Source organism: Dipteris shenzhenensis, chromosome 29 (genome assembly GCF_047967505.1).
Source record: "Dipteris shenzhenensis isolate YYH24624 ecotype China chromosome 29, Dip_SZ_1.0, whole genome shotgun sequence".
In the NCBI taxonomy this organism is placed as follows: Eukaryota; Viridiplantae; Streptophyta; class Polypodiopsida; order Gleicheniales; family Dipteridaceae; genus Dipteris; species Dipteris shenzhenensis.
Window position 1 is genome coordinate 2,537,440 of NC_141624.1, and position 21,546 is coordinate 2,558,985.

The 21,546-nt window shown below is 48.2% G+C and overlaps 1 protein-coding gene across 1 annotated transcript; it reads left to right on the forward strand.

Moving 5' to 3' along the window:
• Positions 1 to 1,310: 1,310 nt before the first annotated feature.
• Positions 1,311 to 20,653, forward strand: LOC147882308 (mediator of RNA polymerase II transcription subunit). The gene is made up of 3 exons (XM_087400771.1): positions 1,311 to 1,749; positions 20,021 to 20,119; positions 20,312 to 20,653. The coding sequence occupies exons 1-3, from the start codon at positions 1,417 to 1,419 to the stop codon at positions 20,405 to 20,407; spliced, it is 528 nt and encodes a 175-aa protein (XP_087256897.1). The 5' UTR covers positions 1,311 to 1,416; the 3' UTR covers positions 20,408 to 20,653.
• The last annotated feature ends 893 nt before the right edge of the window (positions 20,654 to 21,546 follow it).

A 21,546-nucleotide genomic window follows, 5' to 3' on the forward strand; every position in this document is an offset into this window, starting at 1 on the left:
AGGATGGGATCCGTCTTGTGAAGAACAGATAGACCCCCCCCTCCTTTGCGATTTCACCTAGTTCTAGACTCGATCCTTTCCAGACCTCCTTGTGCCTCATCTCCTTCCACCCCCTTCCTTTGCTCTCCTAGTAATGTTTGCATGCAAAAGTATTTGAGCCTCATCGTCCCAAGAGTTAAAAAAAAACCACCACTTAAATGTCGAGAAACGAAGTTTGCATAGGTTTGCATGCAGATATGTCCAGCTTCTGCTTCGTGTCAATATCTCCATTAACCGCTTAGGGTCCTCTGTCCCTCATCAAGTCCTTCGGACATTAGAAAAACCCACCAACCCTTCCTCGAGATCCGCACTACCGCCAACAATCCTTGACCCAAACTCCTCGAACTAGAGCAAGGTCACCCCGACCACTCTCCTCAGCAGACAAGGGCATGCACGACAGAGCTCAAACCAAGTGGCACATGGGAAGTTAGGGTCTTAGCACATGGGACAGGAAGGGAAAAAGGTGGCCCGGCATGTGTTACAGGTGTTTACAGACTTACACCAACTTGGGCATGCCCACATATTATGGATGGGCAAGATTGCCACCCCACATTCCACCCAGGACCCAAATGTATTCAATGTGCATGGGCATGCAAGATTTAGGTGAGATTCCAAGCCCTAAACGTTCTTAAGGCCATGGTTCTAAGGGCCTTAGCACATGGATGGGGCTAGCATGGGTTTAGGATGGCAATCTTTTTGTCATCATTACTCCGATCCTACACCAAGTGGTCTAGGATCTTTTTTAGGGATTCAAAAACATGGAAGGATGACATGTGTCTTGTCCCCACAAGGTCCCCACCGCTTAATCATATGAAATGATGCCATGTGTCCTCTTCCTCCTAAACCCATCCCTAGTTCTTTTTTGGTTAGCACATGGTAGGATGGGAATAGGATAGAAATATGCATGGGACCACCTTTTCCCATTCCCATCCTATTTCTTCCCATGTGCTAAGCCCCCTAAGATGGGAGAAAGAACAACTCTTCTAGGATGGGAATAATGATGATTAATAGATTCCCATCCCAAACCTGTCATAATGATGATAGGCGTTAGGCGGGGGATTTTGTAAATCAATAGGTTAAAGTGGCCACGACAAACCTTAGATCTACGCTCAATCCAACGGTCTGTCTATGCCGAGAGAACAGGTGGCGCATGCAAGCCATGACCTAAGCGTCTTCCGCACATGTCACACGTTTGAAATCTGCCAATCATGCGATGCCATGTGTGATCCGCTGCCTGTTGACGCGGTTGCCGATCTCATCGAAAACCGAGGAATCGGCTTATGTTGTCGGCTGAAAATTAACTTTGTTTTACGTTCTTGACCTGCCCTCAGCTACTCTCATCGACAGTGTGAGTAGGAGGTTTCAGTTTGTGGTGAAATGGATGAGGCAGCTTTATCGTCCAGTTTGAGTCTCAAATGCTTGCAAGAGCTAGCCATGGAAGGGCAGAAGGTCTTGGAGACCACGGTTGAAGCCGCTCATGAAACTTTACGTTCAATGAATGAAGTCCTGTGCAATCCCGCCCTGTGGGTCACGACAAATGGAACCCAACAAGCACCTCCGGCCATCTCGGACGGTAGTGCGAAGGTAGGAACAGAAGGCCTTGCCCAACAGGAGGCCGGGTGGGCAGCCTTGGATGAGGCTCGCTTGAGCCTGAGGGCTTCCACAACAGCGTTGAGGGCTGTGATCACAGCCATATTCAATTCCCCACAGGTGCAGACCTTGCTCTGGACGTATTTCCCCTTCATGCATGGCTCTCTAGGGCAGCTAGTTAAGACTGTTAAGTGCGGCACCTTTCTCACATTTTAGTAACATTAGATTTTTGAAATCATGTGGTCAGGAATGAAGGAGATGACACTTGCAATCCTAAGGAAAAGTTTCTAACAAAACTACTTTATTAGCCCTACCTCCTTAGAACACTGTAGTGTGATTTTTCTACCTCTTTTTGAACTGTCTTCTCTCATGCGTATTTTTGAGTGCTTTTTAAAGGTTCTCTTCCTTCCCTGTTTCAAGTCATTCTCGTACATCCATCTTCTAGTTATGTAGGAGCTTAGTGGAGAATTATATATAAGTCTCCTTTGCCACCTTGAATCGTTGGGAGGACGTTGATAGTGGTCTTGTCTACCTTCCCAAGTTAGCTATTTAGCTTTCTTTAAGGGCTTTCTCCCACAAGCTTGAAGGGGCGATGTTTGGGTATGGAGTTTTTATAATGTTGAGGGAGACTTTGAACATTTAAGGCTCCATAAGTTGGGTTTTAAGTTCGCGGCATTATCCATGAAGGATATTTGTCACGCACATCCACTCCTAAGATGCTCCTAGCAGCCTAATAGGCAGCAACAAGCCTGCCATGCCGGCAAAAGCAGCCATTCATTCCCCAGACCTTAGCTTGAAGCATTAGTGGCCAGCCTCCCATATAACAAAAATGTAACAAACCCCATTGTTTTCAAGATAAGCGTCAGCCATGTGCAGCCCATAGCTGCATGTTGGGGCTGAGTTCCAAAAGGTCTTTTGAGGCGATGAATGCTGTTGCTACCAAATACCCAACAAAGAGCAGGTGGAGTCTTCTCTCCAAGACTCCAAGGTCTTGCACCATGTGTCATTGAGGCCAACAAACATGATGACCATGATGCAGTGAATGTTATAGCTATTGTTATCTACATGGTTGCTAATCCTCTAATTAGTGGACTTAATCCAAGAAGGTTAGGGGGGCCCAGGGATTAAGGGAAGCAAGCTAACGTTGGTCCGATTGCTATATTTAGCCAGGTCGCTTTCTAGGAAGCAGGGTGCTCTTCTTTATAAAAGTGGCCAAGGCTATTGGGATGACATTCGGTGTGTTGAGACCACTGATTGGTCTAGTCTGGATCACGAGCCTAGACTCTTGCCTTCTACATGGTGGATCACAAGATACTACGTTGAAGGTTCCTAGTGGATGGTTCCGGTGGGATGGGATGCCGGAGCTATGGGCATAGCCTTGTGGGAGTCTTATCTCTAGCCTGCGTGCTGGGGGGTGGTTTTGAGGCGAGTTGCATGCTGATTTCTATTTTGGTTTTGCTAATCATGTTTGGACTGTGTTTCGGGTTAGATCCTAGCGGGGGTATTTCAGTTGGTATTAGAGAAATCCTCTACACAGTTAAAGTTATGGTTTTTAATGATGCTTTGAGCTTTGGAATCTGAGCGAATTGTGGAACTATAGTGCTGGGAAGAGTTCACAATGGTTTTTGTGCAAGAAACCTTGAGGGGGTGCTGAAACTTGAAGGGGGGGTTTGTACATGAATTGCCAATTGAATCAGATCTGATTTCTGTTGTGAGTTGCTGAGATTTTGAGAGTGCTTTGTAAAAATTGTGTTGCTCTAATCAATCGTGGGCTTAGGAGGGCAATGAATTGATCTGGAACAGTTTGCAGCTCCTTTGGTGACAATTTGCATGCTTTCTGTCATCCTGCTTCAACATGTATCCACTTGCTTGGTACTATTTCTTTTTGTTTTTCAATAGTATGCTTATTAAGAAATGAAATGTTTTCCTTCTGTTCAGTTACAGACAATGGGGACTAGGTCTAGCATTTGAGGGTGGACCCCCTTGCTTGGGGTTATGGGTGCATACCGACCTAGGAACCATTCAAGAGAATGTTCCCTGAGCTTTGGGTGTGGGCCTGGCAGCATGCCAAGAGTAATGGAGATACAAGATAAGACGACAAACAAATGAGCTCAGTATGGCTCAATTATGACCTTAGAGTACGTCAATAGATAGTCTAAGCTGTTAGGAACTCGTGTGTGCGATCAGAATTAAATTCTGACAACTTTGAAATTTTAGGGTTTTTGGGAGTGACGTGGCAGCTGACACGTGGCAGACTGCCACTTGGAATCTGAGCTGGCAGGTCAGTCCACCTGTCCCACACATGTGGCAGCATGCATGGCAAGTGGCAGGGCATGCAGGCCAAGTGTTTGGTCCCAAATCTGGTAGATTTAGGGCAAGTGGTGGGCTGTCCTCTTTGGGACTGCAGCCCACCAAAAATCTGGGACAAGTGTCCACCTTCCACTCTAGGCCTAGGAGGGGGGGCTGAGCCTATAAAAGAAGGCCTCTCCCCTTCATTCCACACATGAAAATTTCGTCACTTTTCTTCTCCCTCCTTTTAGATGATGCAGCAAAACCTCTCCAGCTCCTTGGGTGCAGCCAGCTTCTCCACAGGCCATTCTCTCACCTCAGCAGCACTTTCTCTCTCTACAACAGCACATTCTCTCTCTACAGTTCCAGCCCCTCCTCTCCAGAAATCTGCCCCCTCTCAGCTCTTCTGGAACAGCAGCAGCATCCTCTCTCCTTCACCTAGCCTGGAGCAGCCACAGCCCTTTTCTCTCTCCTGCTGCAGTCTTTCTCTCTTCTGCAGAATTTCTCTCTCTACTGTTCCAGCCCATTTCCCTTGCAGAAATCTGCCTTTCTGTGCACCTCTGGAACAGCAGCAGCTCCTCTCTTACATCTCCTCCCTTGGGATCAGCATAGGCACTCTCTCTCTACAGCTATCACTCCATAAAAGCTTTCTCTCTCTAGCCTACAGGTTGTTTTTCTAAGCTGTTCTCATTCCAGCCCCATTTCCACACTCTCCTCACCCAAGGTAGCTTCAGAGGCATCAAGGACTTCATCTACAAAAAGGCCAAGTCACGAAGGGAGCCTGTATTGTCAAGTTTATCTCATTTACAGCACTATTTCATGTTGTTTCTACTATCTTTCTAGAAACTAGTGTTTGTCTCTAATGTTGGATGTAAGTGGTGATTGTTGCAGGCTTCTTCCTTGTGGATTGGGCAAGCCAAGAGCTGAAACCTGAGCTTGGAGTCCTCCTTTTTGTTGTCTACCTTGTACATATGCTCTTGAGTCTTGTATCTAGGTCCTAGGTTTTCACTGAGTTCATGAGTTTGGAAGGTGCATTGCACCTTGGTCTTGTATCTCCATTTTCAAGAATAAAGTGAGCCTGGATAAGGGGGGGGCCTCGTCTTGGTCCCTTAATCATATTGCATTCTCCAATGATGTCACTTTGTGTTTAAGCTTTTGTGTTTAAGCTGTATAAGTCTTAATTCCAGCTTAATTGCAAACTCTTAAGTTCAAGTATATGTGTTTGGCAACTCGCAATCATCTCATTCAATTGCCTCTGCAAAATCCGTTGTTTGAATTGATAGAAAGCACCGAGTAGTTTACACTGGACGAAATGTCATCCTTCTTCAACATGTATCCACTTGCTTGGTACTATTTCTTTTTGTTTTTCAATAGTATGCTTATTAAGAAATGAAATGTTTTCCTTCTGTTCAGTTACAGACAATGGGGACTAGGTCTAGCATTTGAGGGTGGACCGCCTTGCTTGGGGTTATGGGCATTAGTGACCCACAAGAGTGATGGCCTCTCTTTGAGAGGGACATCTAGAAACCACACCCCACCTGAGTACCCAAACATGGCACAACTAAAGGAACAGATTGCATACCGACCTAGGAACCATTCAAGAGAATGTTCCCTGAGCTTTGGGTGTGGGCCTGGCAGCATGCCAAGAGTAATGGAGATACAAGATAAGACGACAAACAAATGAGCTCAGTATGGCTCAATTATGACCTTAGAGTACGTCAATAGATAGTCTAAGCTGTTAGGAACCCGTGTGTGCGATCAGAATTAAATTCTGACAACTTTGAAATTTTAGGGTTTTTGGGAGTGACGTGGCAGCTGACACGTGGCAGACTGCCACTTGGAATCTGAGCTGGCAGGTCAGTCCACCTGTCCCACACATGTGGCAGCATGCATGGCAAGTGGCAGGGCATGCAGGCCAAGTGTTTGGCCCCAAATCTGGTAGATTTAGGGCAAGTGGTGGGCTGTCCTCTTTGGGACTGCAGCCCACCAAAAATCTGGGACAAGTGTCCACCTTCCACTCTAGGCCTAGGAGGGGGGCTGAGCCTATAAAAGAAGGCCTCTCCCCTTCATTCCACACATGAAAATTTCGTCACTTTTCTTCTCCCTCCTTTTAGATGATGCAGCAAAACCTCTCCAGCTCCTTGGGTGCAGCCAGCTTCTCCACAGGCCATTCTCTCACCTCAACAGCACTTTCTCTCTCTACAACAGCACATTCTCTCTCTACAGTTCCAGCCCCTCCTCTCCAGAAATCTGCCCCCTCTCAGCTCTTCTGGAACAGCAGCAGCATCCTCTCTCCTTCACCTAGCCTGGAGCAGCCACAGCCCCTTTCTCTCTCCTGCTGCAGTCTTTCTCTCTCTACTGCAGAATTTCTCTCTCTACTGTTCCAGCCCATTTCCCTTGCAGAAATCTGCCTTTCTGTGCACCTCTGGAACAGCAACAGCTCCTCTCTTACATCTCCTCCCTTGGGATCAGCATAGGCACTCTCTCTCTACAGCTATCACTCCATAAAAGCTTTCTCTCTCTAGCCTACAGGCTGTTTTTCTAAGCTGTTCTCATTCCAGCCCCATTTCCACACTCTCCTCACCCAAGGTAGCTTCAGAGGCATCAAGGACTTCATCTACAAAAAGGCCAAGTCACGAAGGGAGCCTGTATTGTCAAGTTTATCTCATTTACAGCACTATTTCATGTTGTTTCTACTATCTTTCTAGAAACTAGTGTTTGTCTCTAATGTTGGATGTAAGTGGTGATTGTTGCAGGCTTCTTCCTTGTGGATTGGGCAAGCCAAGAGCTGAAACCTGAGCTTGGAGTCCTCCTTTTTGTTGTCTACCTTGTACATATGCTCTTGAGTCTTGTATTTAGGTCCTAGGTTTTCACTGAGTTCATCAGTTTGGAAGGTGCATTGCACCTTGGTCTTGTATCTCCATTTTCAAGAATAAAGTGAGCTTGGATAAGGGGGGGGCCTCGTCTTGGCCCCTCAATCATATTGCATTCTCCAATGATGTCACTTTGTGTTTAAGCTGTATAAGTCAATTCCAGCTTAATTGCAAACTCTTAAGTTCAAGTATATGTGTTTGGCAACTTGCAATCATCTCATTCAATTGCCTCTGCAAAATCCGTTGTTTGAATTGATAGAAAGCACCGAGTAGTTTACACTTTCAAGAAAGGATCTGCTGTGAAACAAACTGGTGTTGAACTCAAACGCATGCTGGGTTAGTATGATTCAGTGGATGAGGGTAGGACAGCTAGAAATAGCTGCAAACTGCCATAGACTTTTTAAACCCAATGGTCTCATATGGATCGATCATGGGTAGGGTAGTGCACATTTTGGTTGACTATGGGAGGTCTCATAATTTCTTGAATGCTAAACTTGTGTAGAAGTTGGGAATCCCAACGTAGGTGAGTGACCATGTCTACTAGGTGGACATGTCAGCGGGCAAGCAATTATGGGATTGTCGTGCGATGCAGATTTCCCTCACTATTGAGAGTTACTCCGAGGATCTAGATTTCATGCTTATGAATTTAGATAGGGTGGATGTAATTCTAGGGAAAGAATTGTTGCACAAAGTCAATGTCCCATCAGATTGGTAGAGTTTTATAGTAACTTTTGTCAAAGAGGAGGATCTTTGTATTGCAGGGTGATTTTGATGTCTGACTCCACCGTGTTGTAAACTCTGTGGAAATCATAAATATGATGGCAAGTTCTGATTATGAAGTGTACCAATGTGTTTTTCCATCTGAGGTTAATAATTTGCATGAATATTCTAGATTAGATGCATGGGAAACATGTGCACTTGCTGAAATGAAAACATAATTTGCTGATGTATTTCCGTTAGAGTTACCGCTTGGTATATGTCATGTGCACCCCTGTTGTGACACACTGGACTCTACATCAAGTCCATTATGTACAGGAGTAGTTCCTAAGATGGGGTATTTTTGTCGTTTGTCGGGGGCCCATTGTGTGCCCTAGTCCAGGGGCAATCAGGCACGAGCTATGTAGGTCGGTCTCTCAGCCTTAGGTCACTTGTACCCTTCAGAGATCTCAATGGGTTAGGTTGATCCTTCAAGGTTTCAGCCTACGATAGGAGCCCCAAAGGGGCCCCCAAAGGCAAGCCAAAATGGCTTAGAAAGAGGCTGGGCCAGGTGCCTTTTATAGGCAGACCTGGCTGCTAAGCCATAGGGCTGGCTAAAGCTGGCCCTACCAGCCAGTCAACCAGAAATGGCCAACCGACCTGCCTCGTTGGCCAATCTGGCTGGCTAGGTCAGCTGGTTGCTGGCCTATTTACCTTTTAGCTGATTTATTCTGCCAGCCTTTGCCTCAGCTCCAGCCCCTTTTGCCGCACCCAATAAAGTTCAAGAACAGCCGTACAATCAACCGTACAGCAGGTCTGTGAATCACTGTTGGAGGGATCCTATCCACGAAGCAGGGTTTTGGACAGCATCAAGGTCAAGGCTTGGGTATTCTGTTTCAGCAGTCTTTTCTAGTTTACAGCTCAGCACTCAGTCAAATCTTAGTTCTCAGCCATCTCTCTCAGCTCTCTGTCCATATTCCTCTCAGTTCATCTCTCACTCACGTAGTAACCCTGCATGCCCGTGGACAGCACTAGTCTCATCATTAGCCTCGCAGAGTGTTCTATATCTACAGTATGGACAGCTTTGAGGTCGTGGTTATTGGTTGGAACTTCCTGTCAGGTCTTTGGGTCTGCTCTAGTGTGCACAGTATTCGCTTTAGAGTTGCATTCCATGCTCTGTACCATAGAAGAGGATAGAGCTATCCATGGTAGCCTGCTATGCCCCGAGGTATAATCCCCATATTCCCTAACTCGGTACAGATATGTGATGACCTGAAATGCAGCATCTAGCTGTAAAGGGGGTGACCCAAACTCAGCCCAAACTCAGCCTGAATGATCTGGTGAGGAACGGATGACTTACCACGAATCATCCGTGATAATATGAGAACCTATAGCCGCTCCACATGGGCCCACTTTGTATCCGAGAAGTCTGGCCCCCAACAAGGGCTGCTGTACATGAGCAAAACAAAGTCCACCTAGCAGCCCCTTATCTCACCGGTGAGGCGGTCAAGTGGTGGCAACATTGGGCCAGTAGACATATTGACCCTATCACTAAAGTTACGAATTTCACCCAATACATGCTTAACTTGGAGGATGAATTCTCTCGTCTATCCATAATGGCTTGCTTGTGTTGTCGTACAGTGACAGGGTTGTCACGCTGATGCAATAGTAGGGAGTGTAGGAAGAAGACAAGTTAAAGTAGTTCATCAGAGATGTGGACTTTAACATCCACTTTTTTCTACAGAACTTTGACCCGCTAACTCATGAGCGAGCACTGACTCTCGCTCAAAGTCAGGAGATGATGCTGAATGGGGGAAAAATCCAAGCAGGTCCAATCAGCCACCAAGACCCCACAACAGCTCTCTGCACCCACGGGGGGTGGATAAAGGCACGTAGAATCAGAAAAAAGACCAGCAACAGTCGTTTGGGGGAAAGAAAGACAACAAGCCTAAGAAGATCCTAGATGAGAAAGCAAAGGAGGGCGTTATGGGAGGTTACCTACTAGGTCTTTACCATTGGCAACATACAAGCAGCTCGCCGGTCTTGACGATTGGCTGCCCTCCCATCAGCAAGGAAGATGGGATCATGGAGGAAGCTTGTGCCTCACAATTGTCTGTCTTCAGAGTAGCAAGCAGGTCAAGGAACCACAACAAGCATTGCGTTGGAATTGGCTGTCCAGAGGAGCAGCAAGGAGGCATGATTGTGAGGCACACTTACGAGGCCAACTCAAGCTTTAGGAGAGCATCGCAGGGCAAGTATACTAGAAGTTCCAAGAAGGTAGTAGAACAGCCATGGGTATGTACAGGGGTCCAATCTAGTCAGCACTCCGTTGATAGAGGTGGTACTCTGGACATAGCCTTTGTATTGTGTCCACGTTGGACAAAAAAATATTTTGCTAGTTCTACATCGCTCTCTTGTGCATTGTCTATTTGCTTACTTACATCTAAATAACACCCACAAGTGAAGTTTGGATGTTAATACACCAATGTATGATTTTTGGGCTCAGTAACTCATCTCTAGGGCTATCTTGTGCTGTGTGTACCCTCTGTTTCTATAATGTGGTATTAGAGCCTTGAAGGTGGTTCATAAGTAGTGGGAGCTTGAAGGCAAGGACCTTGGTAACGATGACCTTGGTTCAAGCCTGTAAAAATCAGCCTCTACGTTTGAAGGACCAGTACCCTTGCTAGAAGGAGGGTGACTCAGATTCAGGCATGTGTACAAAATCTCTCTCTTTCATGTCATTATCGTGGCTGTCTACTTGGGAGATTGCGATGGAAGTGGAGCTAATGGCTCAGCCCACCGTGACTCCAGCCACCGTGAATGCAATTGTGGTACCTGTCAGCTCCCGTAGTAGTTAGAGATTGGGTGACGCGTGATGCAAAGGCCCTGGCCATTGTTATTGGCTGTATTGTGGATTTGGTGCTCCCACTTATTTAGTTGGCGCACACTTCCATTGCCGCATAGACCATATTGAGAAATGCACGAGGTGAACAACAATGCGAGGATTCTTGACCTCAAGACGGGATTGTATGGCATGAGCATGGATAGAGGGATTCAATACAGGAGCACATCACCAAGATGAAGGTGGTGAGGGGCTAACTCTCAGTGGTTGGTCAGCCAACGGATTCGGCAAGGATGGCTTGGCTTTTGCTTGGCATGCTCCGAGGAACTACAAGAGCTTTGTCACAACAGTGATTGTGGGGCAGCGGTCGGCACCAGTGACTTTTAAGGAGTTAATGCCTTTATTTGGTAGCAAGAAGCTTGGAAAAAGAAGTACGATGGTGGATCTAGTAAAAAGGTCTTTACTGCTCAAGACAAGAGCAAAGACAAAGGGAAGGGCAAGCCTAGTGACGACAAGCCCAAGACGAACAAATCTGAGGATGATGAGGACACTTCAGATGATGATTTGCCACGACACTTAGCGAAGAATTGCAAAAAGAACAAGGTAGATAAAAAGGAGTCGTCGTCCAATTCAGAATGAGACGAGTCAAAGACGTCAGCTTATGTGGTAGTCTCCAAACAGCTTTCTTTGTGACATCTCTAGGTATTACTGAGGTAAGGCATGCAGACCTTGGTGTTATAGTAAGGATGTCTGACATTGAGAGGTGGTCTAGAGAGGAGTCAGTAACCTTTGTGAAGGTGAAGGACAACAATGAGTGCTTGGATTGCTGTAGGTGCTTGGCTGGTATCACTGACATGAGGGAGAATTCTTTGGACAGACCTATGGATTCAAGGTCAAATGGGAGATGTAATATTGAAGGGGGCATTTCATGATTACACAGGGAAGTTGAGTGTGCCTCCATGAGGTGCATGGTTTGTTTTAGAGCAAGCAGACAAGCAAATGGATCATCTGGTATTGCATTGATTGCTTAGTCATTTGGACCTTAATAGCATGCTTTGGGCAGATTCTGAGTTTTGTATTTCTCAGTTGTTGAGAGATTGGAAGGTGTATGCCTTCCTGGAAGCCAGAGGGATAAGACATGGTGCTTCTCCAAAGCTCAGATGCAAGGTGCTGGAAGGTGAACATGGTGGACTTGTCGAAGCCTCAGTGGTGAAGACAAGGACATCTACAGTTTGTGCTGGAGTACTTGATTGAGAGCTCATGGTCCAGGCATTCTGGAGTTATACTTGGGTTGGGAGATCTGCGTGGATCAGCCACAAGGGTTTTTGTGTTCAGGTTGGTTATTTGGATGTGGACCTTGCCAGAGGAAGGACAAGTTGAAACAGACCTTGGGAGCATGGTGCTTGGAAGACTCCAGGCTGTTCGCTTATTGTTGGGGTGACATGTGTACCTGATGGAGCTGCTGGTGCACTTGTGTGGGCTGGGAAAGACCTGGAACAGGTGCAACTGGAGCTGGTACACGCTGCAGGGATGTACTGACAGGTGGTGTTTCTGTATGGATCAGTACGGATGCTTGGAACAAGGCTGTGGCAGGCTGGAGCAGATCCAGTATACAGGCTGAGTACCAATAGCATGTAGGTGACTGGTACCATGGAGATTGGACCAAATAAAGGGCCTGGTGGGGCAGAAAACTGCAGCAGACCCAGTCGGATTCATAGATTGGGGGGTTGGCTGTTTCAGTTGGCTGTTTGGGGCTGGAACACCAGCCTATAAAAGGGAGCCCATTCTGTGCTCATTTTATCCATGTTGTGAGTCATTTGTGGGAGCATTCCAGACAGCTTCAAGGTGCCATCTAGGAGGACATTGGAGCAGCAAGGTGATCTCTCTCTCTCTCTCTCTCTCTAGAGTACAGTACTCAGCAAAGGGTCTTAGTGTGTAACAGGGTGATAGCCTAACTCACTCTCTCTCCTGCTCACTACTATCTGAACTGAAAGAATGATGCACTCAAAACACAAGTGGAACTGTGGAGTGTGTGAGAATTAAAGGGAGAGAATATAGTGGGCCTCCGAAGAGGGGAAGTAAATACTGAACAATATCTGCTCTAGAGGGCTGAACACAACTGTAAAGAAACAAGAACTGTATGGAGGGAGAACCCTCCCTACAAAAGAGAGAGCTAAAGATTGCTGTACTTAGACTGAACCGGATGAGGACTAACTGAAGGAGGGCTGGAAGGGGCTGCTGGGCTGTTGCAGACTCTCCTGCCCTGATCCTGATCCCTGGAGCTGCTGCTGTTGAGGGCTAGAGCACTAGAAGACTTGGATGAAGCTGAGGTCAAGGAGCTGTCCTCCTTATGTAGGCTTTTAGGGCAGATTGACAGACCTGGTGGGCTGGTCAACGCCTACCGTTGACCAGGTCGGTCACAAGTCAACATCGACAAAAAGTCAACGCGTTGACTTTTTGACAAAAAACTCAACTCTGTTTTTTGAGAGGCTGATTGGTGGTATTTGATGGCGTTGCAGTCCGCAGGAAGCATGCCACGGGCTATGGATGCTCGTATGGCCACTTGAGCCTCCCGATCATGTTCTTCGTTTGCCTCTCGAGCTGCTCTATCGCGTTCTAGGGCAGCTTGCTTACGATCGTCCCGCATTTCGTGGAGCTTTACCATGCAGTTGAAGAGACTCTCCGACTGCTGTTGTTGCATCTGCATCATGCATCATGGCCATCATGGCAGACCTCGGAACTTCTGTAGGGTTTTGTGGTGGTAGGGTTTGGGAAGCAAATCCCTCATTCCCACCCGTGTTGGACTTCTCACTTGTACTCATGGTGTCCTTCCCGGATCTTGTCTGTACCATAAAATAGTGGGGCTGTCCCTAAACTGGCCCTCCCTATCTTAGGAAAGAAGATTTGAAGCTTTGATAGCAATGTAATAGGGAGATAGCTAACTCACTCTCTCTCCTGCTTACTACTATCTGAACTAAAAGAATGATGCACTTAAAACACAAGTGGACTTGTGGAGTTAGTGTGAGAATCAGAGGGAGAGAATTTAATGGGGCTCCGAAGAGGAGAAATAAATACTGAACAGTGTGTGCCCCAGAGGGCTGAATATAACTGCAAAGAAACAAGTATTGTATGCAGGGAGAAGCCTCCCTACAAAAGAGAGAATTATAGACTGCTGTACCGGACTGAACCGGATGAGGATCGTTTGAAGGAGGGTTGGAAGGGGCTGCTAGGCTACTGCAGACTCTCCTTCCTTGATCCTGATCCTTGGACTTGCTAGTTGAGGGCTAGAGCACTAGAAGACTTGGATGAAGAATGAGGCCAAGGGGCTGGCCTTATATAGGCTTTTAAGGCAGATTGACCGACCTGGTCGGCTGGTCAATGCTGACTGTTGACCAGGTCGGCTTTTCCCTTCTCATTTTCTCTCTTACCCTCTCTTTCTCATTTGCAAGCTTGTCTCTTCTCTTTTTCTCTCTTGTCCTCTCTTTCTCATTTGGTCTCTTTTCCCTTCTCTTTTTCCCTCTACTCCCTTGCAGCCTGCTCTCAGCCCCCTCGCACCCCTCCGCTCAGCCCCCGCAGCCCCCTGTCCATGGACGAGGATTTGACACCACTACAGATTGAGGAGCGACGAGTTCTTTTGCAGCAGCGGGATGTTGTCTGTAAGGAGGGAAAATGGGCCGTGGTCCGAGATGGTAGGTTGTTGACTGGCACCCGTCAGGCTTCCACTCGTACCTCCTAGGGGGACGGGGCCTATGAGACTCAGGTTTCCGAGACCTTAGCCTACACCATTTGGAACTGTAATGGTATTTTATGCACTTAGTTTTCTGCCACTCTAGCTTGTTGCATTAAAAGTTTTTAGGGAGCCAAAGGAGGATACGATGTATAGACCGAAGACCATGCACATTGCCAGGACTCAGATTACGACCCCCCAACAAGTTGAGAGTACTTTGCTCTAAAAATACTAAGGCCTTCGTTGACATCTAGGGGGAACCCATACAGCACAGTCATAAAGAGGCCCTCTGTGCATGTCATCTAAGGTGGTGACATGCAGAGGTGTGGAAAATCGACTGTGGGAACGAAGGGTCTCCACTAGTGCTAGCATTTCTACTCCAGGTGAGTGCAACGCAATCACCTTATATGAGAAGACAAATAACATTTGGAATACAAAGCATCGAGGGGGGGTGATAGCAGGCCTGCTGAAGATGAGTGGGTGAGCAGGGGAGCCTATTGTTACAAGATTCTACTTAAACTATAATCAGGCAAGCCTAAGACTCAGCCCCCTCGCTCAAGCCCCCCCCCGCTCACCCCCTCGCTCAGCCCCTCCCGCTCACCCCCTCGCACCCCTCCTCTCACCCCTCCGCTCACCCCTTGGACCCCTCCTCTCTCTCTCAGCCCTCCGCAGCCCTCCCGCTCACCCCCTCGCACCCCTCCTCTCACCCCTCCGCTCACCCCTTGGACCCCTCCTCTCTCTCTCAGCCCTCCGCAGCCCTCCCCCTCACCCCATCGCACCCCTCCTCTCACCCCTCCGCTCAGCCCCCGCAGCCCCCCGCTCACCCCCTCCCTCAACCTTCCCGCTCACCCCCTCGCTCAGCCGCTCCGCTCCCCCCCTTGCACCCCTCCTCTCACCCCTCCGCTCAGCACCGCAGCCCCTCGCTCAGCCTCTCACCCCTCCGCTCACCCCTTGGACCCCTCCTCTCTCTCTCAGCCCTCCGCAGCCCTCCCGCTCACCCCATCGCACCCCTCCTCTCACCCCTCCGCTCAGCCCCCGCAGCCCCCCGCTCACCCCCTCCCTCAACCTTCCCGCTCACCCCCTCGCTCAGCCGCTCCGCTCTCCCCCTCGCACCCCTCCTCTCACCCCTCCGCTCAGCACCGCAGCCCCTCGCTCAGCCCCCCCGCTCAGTCCCTCGCTCACCCCTCCGCTCAGCCCCCCCGCTCACCACTCGCTCACCCCCCCGCTCACCCCCTCGCACTTGCAGTCTTGAACCCTTTTTTTTTTTTCAGCCCTGACTTTTTTTTATTCTTTTTTTTTTTCCTTTTCTTTCTTTTTTCCTTCTCTCTCTCTCTCTCTCTCTCTCTCTCCCCCCCCCCCCCCCCTGCTTGGAGCTCCGACCTCGTGCAATCCCTTTTTTGCCTGCTGCTGCCTCCCCCATAATGAAGGGAACAGGGGGATGAAGACAGGAGACTAGGCGGGTTACCCTTCGGTCCAAATTTACATACACGAGGAGATGGGGAAGGGGAACGGTGACAAGGGGAAAACAGGCGGGTTACCCTTCGGTCCAAATTTACATACACGAGGAGATGGGGAAGGGGAACGGTGACAAGGGGAAAACACAAAAGCAACTCAGTCTGGAGGACTTCAACAAACGCAGCAACCGGAGCGGTTTGACAGTGGATAGCACCGCGGCCCAGAAGAAAGGGGCCCACCCAAAGCCCATGCCGCTAACCACATCCTTGACCACTATGGTTGCCAACACTATTTCACCATCATCATCCGCCTCATCATCTATGCCACCTCTCTCCTCTCCCTCTCGTGCATCATCATCACAGGTCTCCTCTCCAGTAGCCTCACCACTCCTCACCACTAGCTCCACTGGCCACGGCTCCACATTACTTTTCCCTCATGTCACCTCTACCTCTCAGTCAGCCACCCATCATCACCTCGCCCGGCCTCGCTACTCCTACATACCACTCCCCCGTCCAGATCACAGCGTCCCCATCCTCAGTACAACCTCAGCAGCCCACCTTCATTCCAACCCCTCTCGAGATCCAGTTCCCACATGGACCAAGGCATCTTAGGTCCCCACTAGATGCTTGGGACTCCCTATTGGTTGAGATACACAGCATCCGGGCCCGTCAGGAATAGCTGACACATTACACTCAGGAGCACCGATACACCCAGGAGCAAGCCCGCATTATACACGAGTAGGGGACCCTTATCCAGGGGCTCAGACACGACATCACACAGTTTCGAGAGGAGCTCGGGACCCTTAGAGCAGCGCCTGGAGGGACCCCAGTCACAGAGATGGAGGCACAGATAGCCACGATACAGTCGGCTATAGCAGAGACGACTAGATGGGTGGACGTGGCGAAACGGGAGCCCGCAAAGGCAACCGTTTCAGCCGTCATACAGGAGCAGTAGCAGAGGGCTTCAAAGGCCCTCAACATCTAGATACGAGGGATCACGTGAGACAACACCAGCACCACTACGACGCCCATGGAGGAGGCGATCACCTTTGTGACCACCACCATGGGGGTCCCCGACCATGGCATAGAGGGAGCATGGCGTGTTGGGAGAGACCCCAACCGAGAGCAGCCCCTAGTCATTCGCTTTAGAGATTCACATGCTCGACTAGCGACACTCCGACGTCGAGCCGCCCTACGAGAGCATCACGGACCCAGGGAACTTCTTGGAGTCTTATACAGGACGAGACATAGTCTTTTACACGGAGACACACCAGAGCCCAGAGCTTCCACTACCAATAGTCAGTGGCTACACATGAGAGTCAGCCTTCAGGGATGAGACGAGGGATATAGGAGGAGTCTGAGGATCAGGCGGGGTCGTAGTATTGTACAGGTCTTCCCTCGCTGGAGCCATCTCCATTGAGAGGAAGGACACACACTTCCGATTCATGTGGATCCGGATCCGACGCACAGACACCCGTGACCTTTTCATAGCAATATGCTACTTCTCGCCAGACACATCCCACTTCCCCAGAGTGGCACGAGAGGAGGGTGAGACATCGCCATATGCACCCTTACATCAGGATATCCCGGACCTTTCAGCCCACGGGAAAGTTCTCCTTGTTGGGGACTTCAATGCCAGGACGAGCACGTGCTAGGTGAGCTCGTCTCATCACACGCCTACAGACACTGGGATTTGATCAGAAGATCATTCGGGCAGTCATGGCACTTTATGAGAGAGTCTCAGTTTGAGTTCGGACAGGCACAGGTTGCACAGATGAGATCTTGAGTACCGTAGGGGTCAAACAGGGTTGTTCCTTATCACCAACCCTGTTTGGCCTTTACATCGTTGAGCTGGAGACTTTCATGGGGGCGTTTGGAGGGACCGGTTGCTCACTTGTCGGGATCATCATCAGGATTCTTCTTTATGCATATGACGTGGCACTCTTGTCGTCCACGCTCGAGAGGCTCCAGCGACACCTGGATGCACTGCAGGCTTTTTGTCTATCCCATGATTTGGAGGTCAACCTTGGCAAGACCAAGGTCATGATCTTTAACACCTCTCGAGCAATCATGCAACGGAAGCAGTTTACTTTCGGTGGGTCACCGGTTGAGATCGTATCCTCATACACTTACTTAGGGGTCATCTTCTTCGGCCCGATCTTCATGATGAGACCAACGATGCAGCCAGATTGAGCAGAGGGTACGCCTCACAGGCTCGGCTAGAGAGACAGTGCTTCCACTCACACTTTCAGGGCCCTCGAACCAAGGCTCTTCTCTTCGACTCCTTGGTCTGACCAGCCGGTATGTATGGCAGCCCTTGTTGGGGACCTAACATGTCAGAGATAGAGTGGACACGAGTGGAGCGCTTGCAGATCCTCATGCTTACACGGATGATCCGGGGGAAACCATCTGTACCACATCACATCATTCAGGCCGAGTTTGGTGCTTCTCCACTCCAGCTAGATGTAGCCTTTCAGACCATCACATATCTACACCGGGTTAGATCATATGGGGACTACACATCAGGGAGATAGAGGTTGCCATGGTTAGCTCTCGATTCCTCCATGAGGTTGGCAGCAGAGGGAGACGAGCGATGTTGGTATGCACGGACTCACAGATTGTTTGTGAGACTAGGGTTTCACATCGATAGGATACCTCATTTTCAGTACAGTTTAGATGCCCCTCCGAAACTCCCACCCACCATCCTGATGCATATTGTGCGACTGTCAGGAGGTTGAGTCGGAGGAGCATTTTATTTTCAGGTGCCCAGTGTACTACGAGATCCGAGGCTGCTACCACTGTCTCTTCAGAGTTGTCTCTTCAGAGACGGCTTTGGGCTCCTTTCCAGATTCCTCGCCTACCCAGATCAGAGATGCCTCGCCGCCTTCATTCACAAGGGGGTCCGACACAGAGAGTACTTACTCAGGCGACGGGGCTTGGCCACACCATCAGACACCTCTCAAAGCAAGATCACAGAGTTCTTCCCATCGAGTGACATTGATCGTCCAGTCTCTAGCCAGAGACGTGACAAAGATCCTGACCTGACGACCGCAGCATGACACACGAGACATCAAGGGGACACAGATCACTTTGGGGGACCTCCCGTCATTGTTTAGACCCGGGATACGTCCCACGGGAGTCACGGTGGCTTTGGTCTTGCGTCGAGCCTGCTCCAAGAGACTGAGACGCGGGACCCCTTGACGGACGCCAGCGCCCCATCACAGGCTATGCACCAGCCAGGGCGACATGACATACGGAGGATTACGTTCTGCTCCAGTCTGTATTCTTTTCACTGTCATACCCAGATGTATTTGATTATGTATGATTAGACTTAGGATTCAGCACGGGTGATGATGCTTGTTTTAGTAGCTCCACCCTTACTGGATTTGTATCAGGTTTTCTTTCAGTCTCATAGACCCATCGGTCTTCCGAAGACTCTAATAAAATTTCTTTCTTTCTTTCTTTTCTTTTCTCTCTTTCCGCTCTCTTTATGTTGACAAAAAAGGTCAACGCGTTGACTTTTGACCAAAAACTCAACTCTGCATTTTTTGACCTGTTCTGTCTTCTGAGGCTGCCTAGCGGTATTTGATGGTGTTGCAGCCCTTAGGAAGCATGCCGCGGGCTGTGGATGCTGGTGATATAGTGAGCCCTTTGCCTCAACCCATAGCGGCTTGTATGAGCATGTGTCACTAATATATTGTACTTTGTCTCATAGGCCCGCGAGGCCTTCTGAAGACGTTAATACATCTCTCTCTCTCTCTCTCTCTCTCTCTCTCGGCAGGTGTGCAATTGACAAGGACTTGGGCTCTCTCGCGTCATAGGCTTCACACTTGCTCAGATACAATGACAGATGACTGCACTCACACCATAAGTTGTTTGATTACCAAAAGTAGAGAGGTTTAAAAAACGATATTTAAAATGGCATGAATTTTTTAGCCTTCAACAAAAGTTGTTACTAAACAAAATAATGACTCATTAACACAAACTATCGATGCCCAGTGTCCTATTTAGAGGAGTTACAAGGTATGTTTGCTTTAGAGGATACAAAAAGATAGGTTCTTGTCTTTTGGAAAGTAACTAGGTTATTTGTATGTGTACTTAATTATGTATGCATTACTATTTGGTAACAAAGAAAAGAAACTTCTGATACAAAAACCTATTATTGTTCCCTCCATATGGCATTCTTGTATGTGGGGTTATTCTCTATATGCTGCATTGCATTGTTGTTGGGCCTAAACTATATGCTAGTACAAACACACAAACCCTCACAGGGTGTTGATATTGTCATTTGAAATAAGCTTTTCATTAAGACCATATATCTTTTCTGTAGTTGAGCAAAGTACACAGTATATTTATCAGCCTTGGTTTTACTGGAATATCCGGTTTTGCAGGTCTTCTATAATTTAATCTTTTGATTGGGCATGCATGCATTGTTCTAGAGGGATTGCAACCCTTTTTGTCAGCTCCATCTTACTTTTGTTGGTTGTGATTGTGTCCTCTTTTTGTGCAGATGAGAGAGCAAGAAACAGATCCTCCAAATAGTGTTACAGAGAAATGTGATGGAGAGGAAGTAGAAAGGCTCGAGCAGCGGGTCACTGTGCTACATGAGGTAATGTGTTCTGCAGAACTCTGGAGGCACTACTTTGTCTTGGTGGTTTTACCTCTCTCTATATACTTATGTCTTCCCTCTCTCTTTGGGATCCTTTGTAATACGACAAAATGTTCAGCTATCTTGACTTTGACCATGTTTTTTTGATCTTCTCATCTATGCTATGCGTGACAAGCTTTTTGTTCCTTGCAGGAAGTTAACAAAAAAAACAAATTGTTAAAAGTTCTGATTGATCAGCTGCGTGAGCTCATAAGTGACATGTCAATGTGGCAAAGCCCGGGCCTCTAGTTCATGGGGGTAAAGCAGTTAAACTAGAGTGGTCTTGTTCATTGGTTGGGCTTTATGTGACTATATCTGCAAGGGCCTGTGTTACAGGTGATAGTATTGTGATAAGGATTGTGCTTAATTGTTCTGTACATGCTAGAGGATGTAAGTCTGTTCAGATGCCACTTTTGCAAGTTGTCCTTGGTTGTTGTATGTCTTGAACTTGTATCCATAAAGACCTCCTATCAGGAAGATTCCACAGAAGGACACAAAGATGTGGCTTCTTCAGGTGAAAATGCTCTCATTAAGTCTCTATTCCACTCTTGCAAGTGGGCAAGAGGAGCTCTTTTTCCTAGGGAGCCCTCCATTAACACCAAGATTAGAGCAGGCCCAGAAAGCTCTCTCCACTAGCACAATTTTGTGTTGACTTGTTTATCAGCTCCCAGCTCTCCACACCTTTTGCATGAAAGCTTCTAGGCCACATATGTTGTACCTCTTTAACACAGATTAAGATACGATCTCAATTCTGGGGAGCACATCAATTTAGTCACAGCAATCCACAAGGTGCAGTATTATAAAGGAGAATGTTGGGAAATATTTATAACCTGTCAAATTAGAAAATGTGCACTGTAGGAGAAGAACCTTGTGATTCAATATATCACACTTTTTTGGAATAATCGTTTGCTGTAGGGCAAGGAAGATTGCAAGGGAATGCAGTAGAGTGAGGGCGATCGCAAGAAAATGCAATGGTGTGCAAACCGGCCGTAATTGTAATAGGATTGGAGCATTCAGTTTTCTTCTCTTGATGATGTTTTCATGTCATATAGACAGTATGGCTGCTGACATGGCACTGTCAGCAGGTGATGTAGCAGCCACAGGTCAGGCACAGTCTTCTACCATCTACCATCACCATGACAGGAGGGGATGCATGTTGAGGACAGCTCCAGGCTTTCCACGGGGGTGATGAGGTGGCACAGCCACATAGAGACCACCCAAAGAGATGATGTTTTCATGTCATATAGATAGTATGGCTGCTGACATGGCAGGACAGCTACTTGTACTGTCAGCAGGTCATGTTGTAGCAGCCACAGGTCAGGCACAGCCTTGTGGCACATCACTTGGCAGGGTCGGCTGGCAACTGGCACGTTCGTCATGTGGCAAGT

What these genes read in the sequence shown, in the direction of transcription:
- LOC147882308 (XM_087400771.1), top strand. Translation starts at nt 1,417, where the DNA reads ATGGATGAGGCAGCTTTATCGTCCAGTTTGAGTCTCAAATGCTTGCAA. An exon ending in CCATATTCAATTCCCCACAG is followed by an intron (nt 1,750 to 20,020) that starts GTGCAGACCTTG and finishes CTTTTTGTGCAG; the next exon opens with ATGAGAGAGCAAGAAACAGA. An exon ending in GGGTCACTGTGCTACATGAG is followed by an intron (nt 20,120 to 20,311) that starts GTAATGTGTTCT and finishes TGTTCCTTGCAG; the next exon opens with GAAGTTAACAAAAAAAACAA.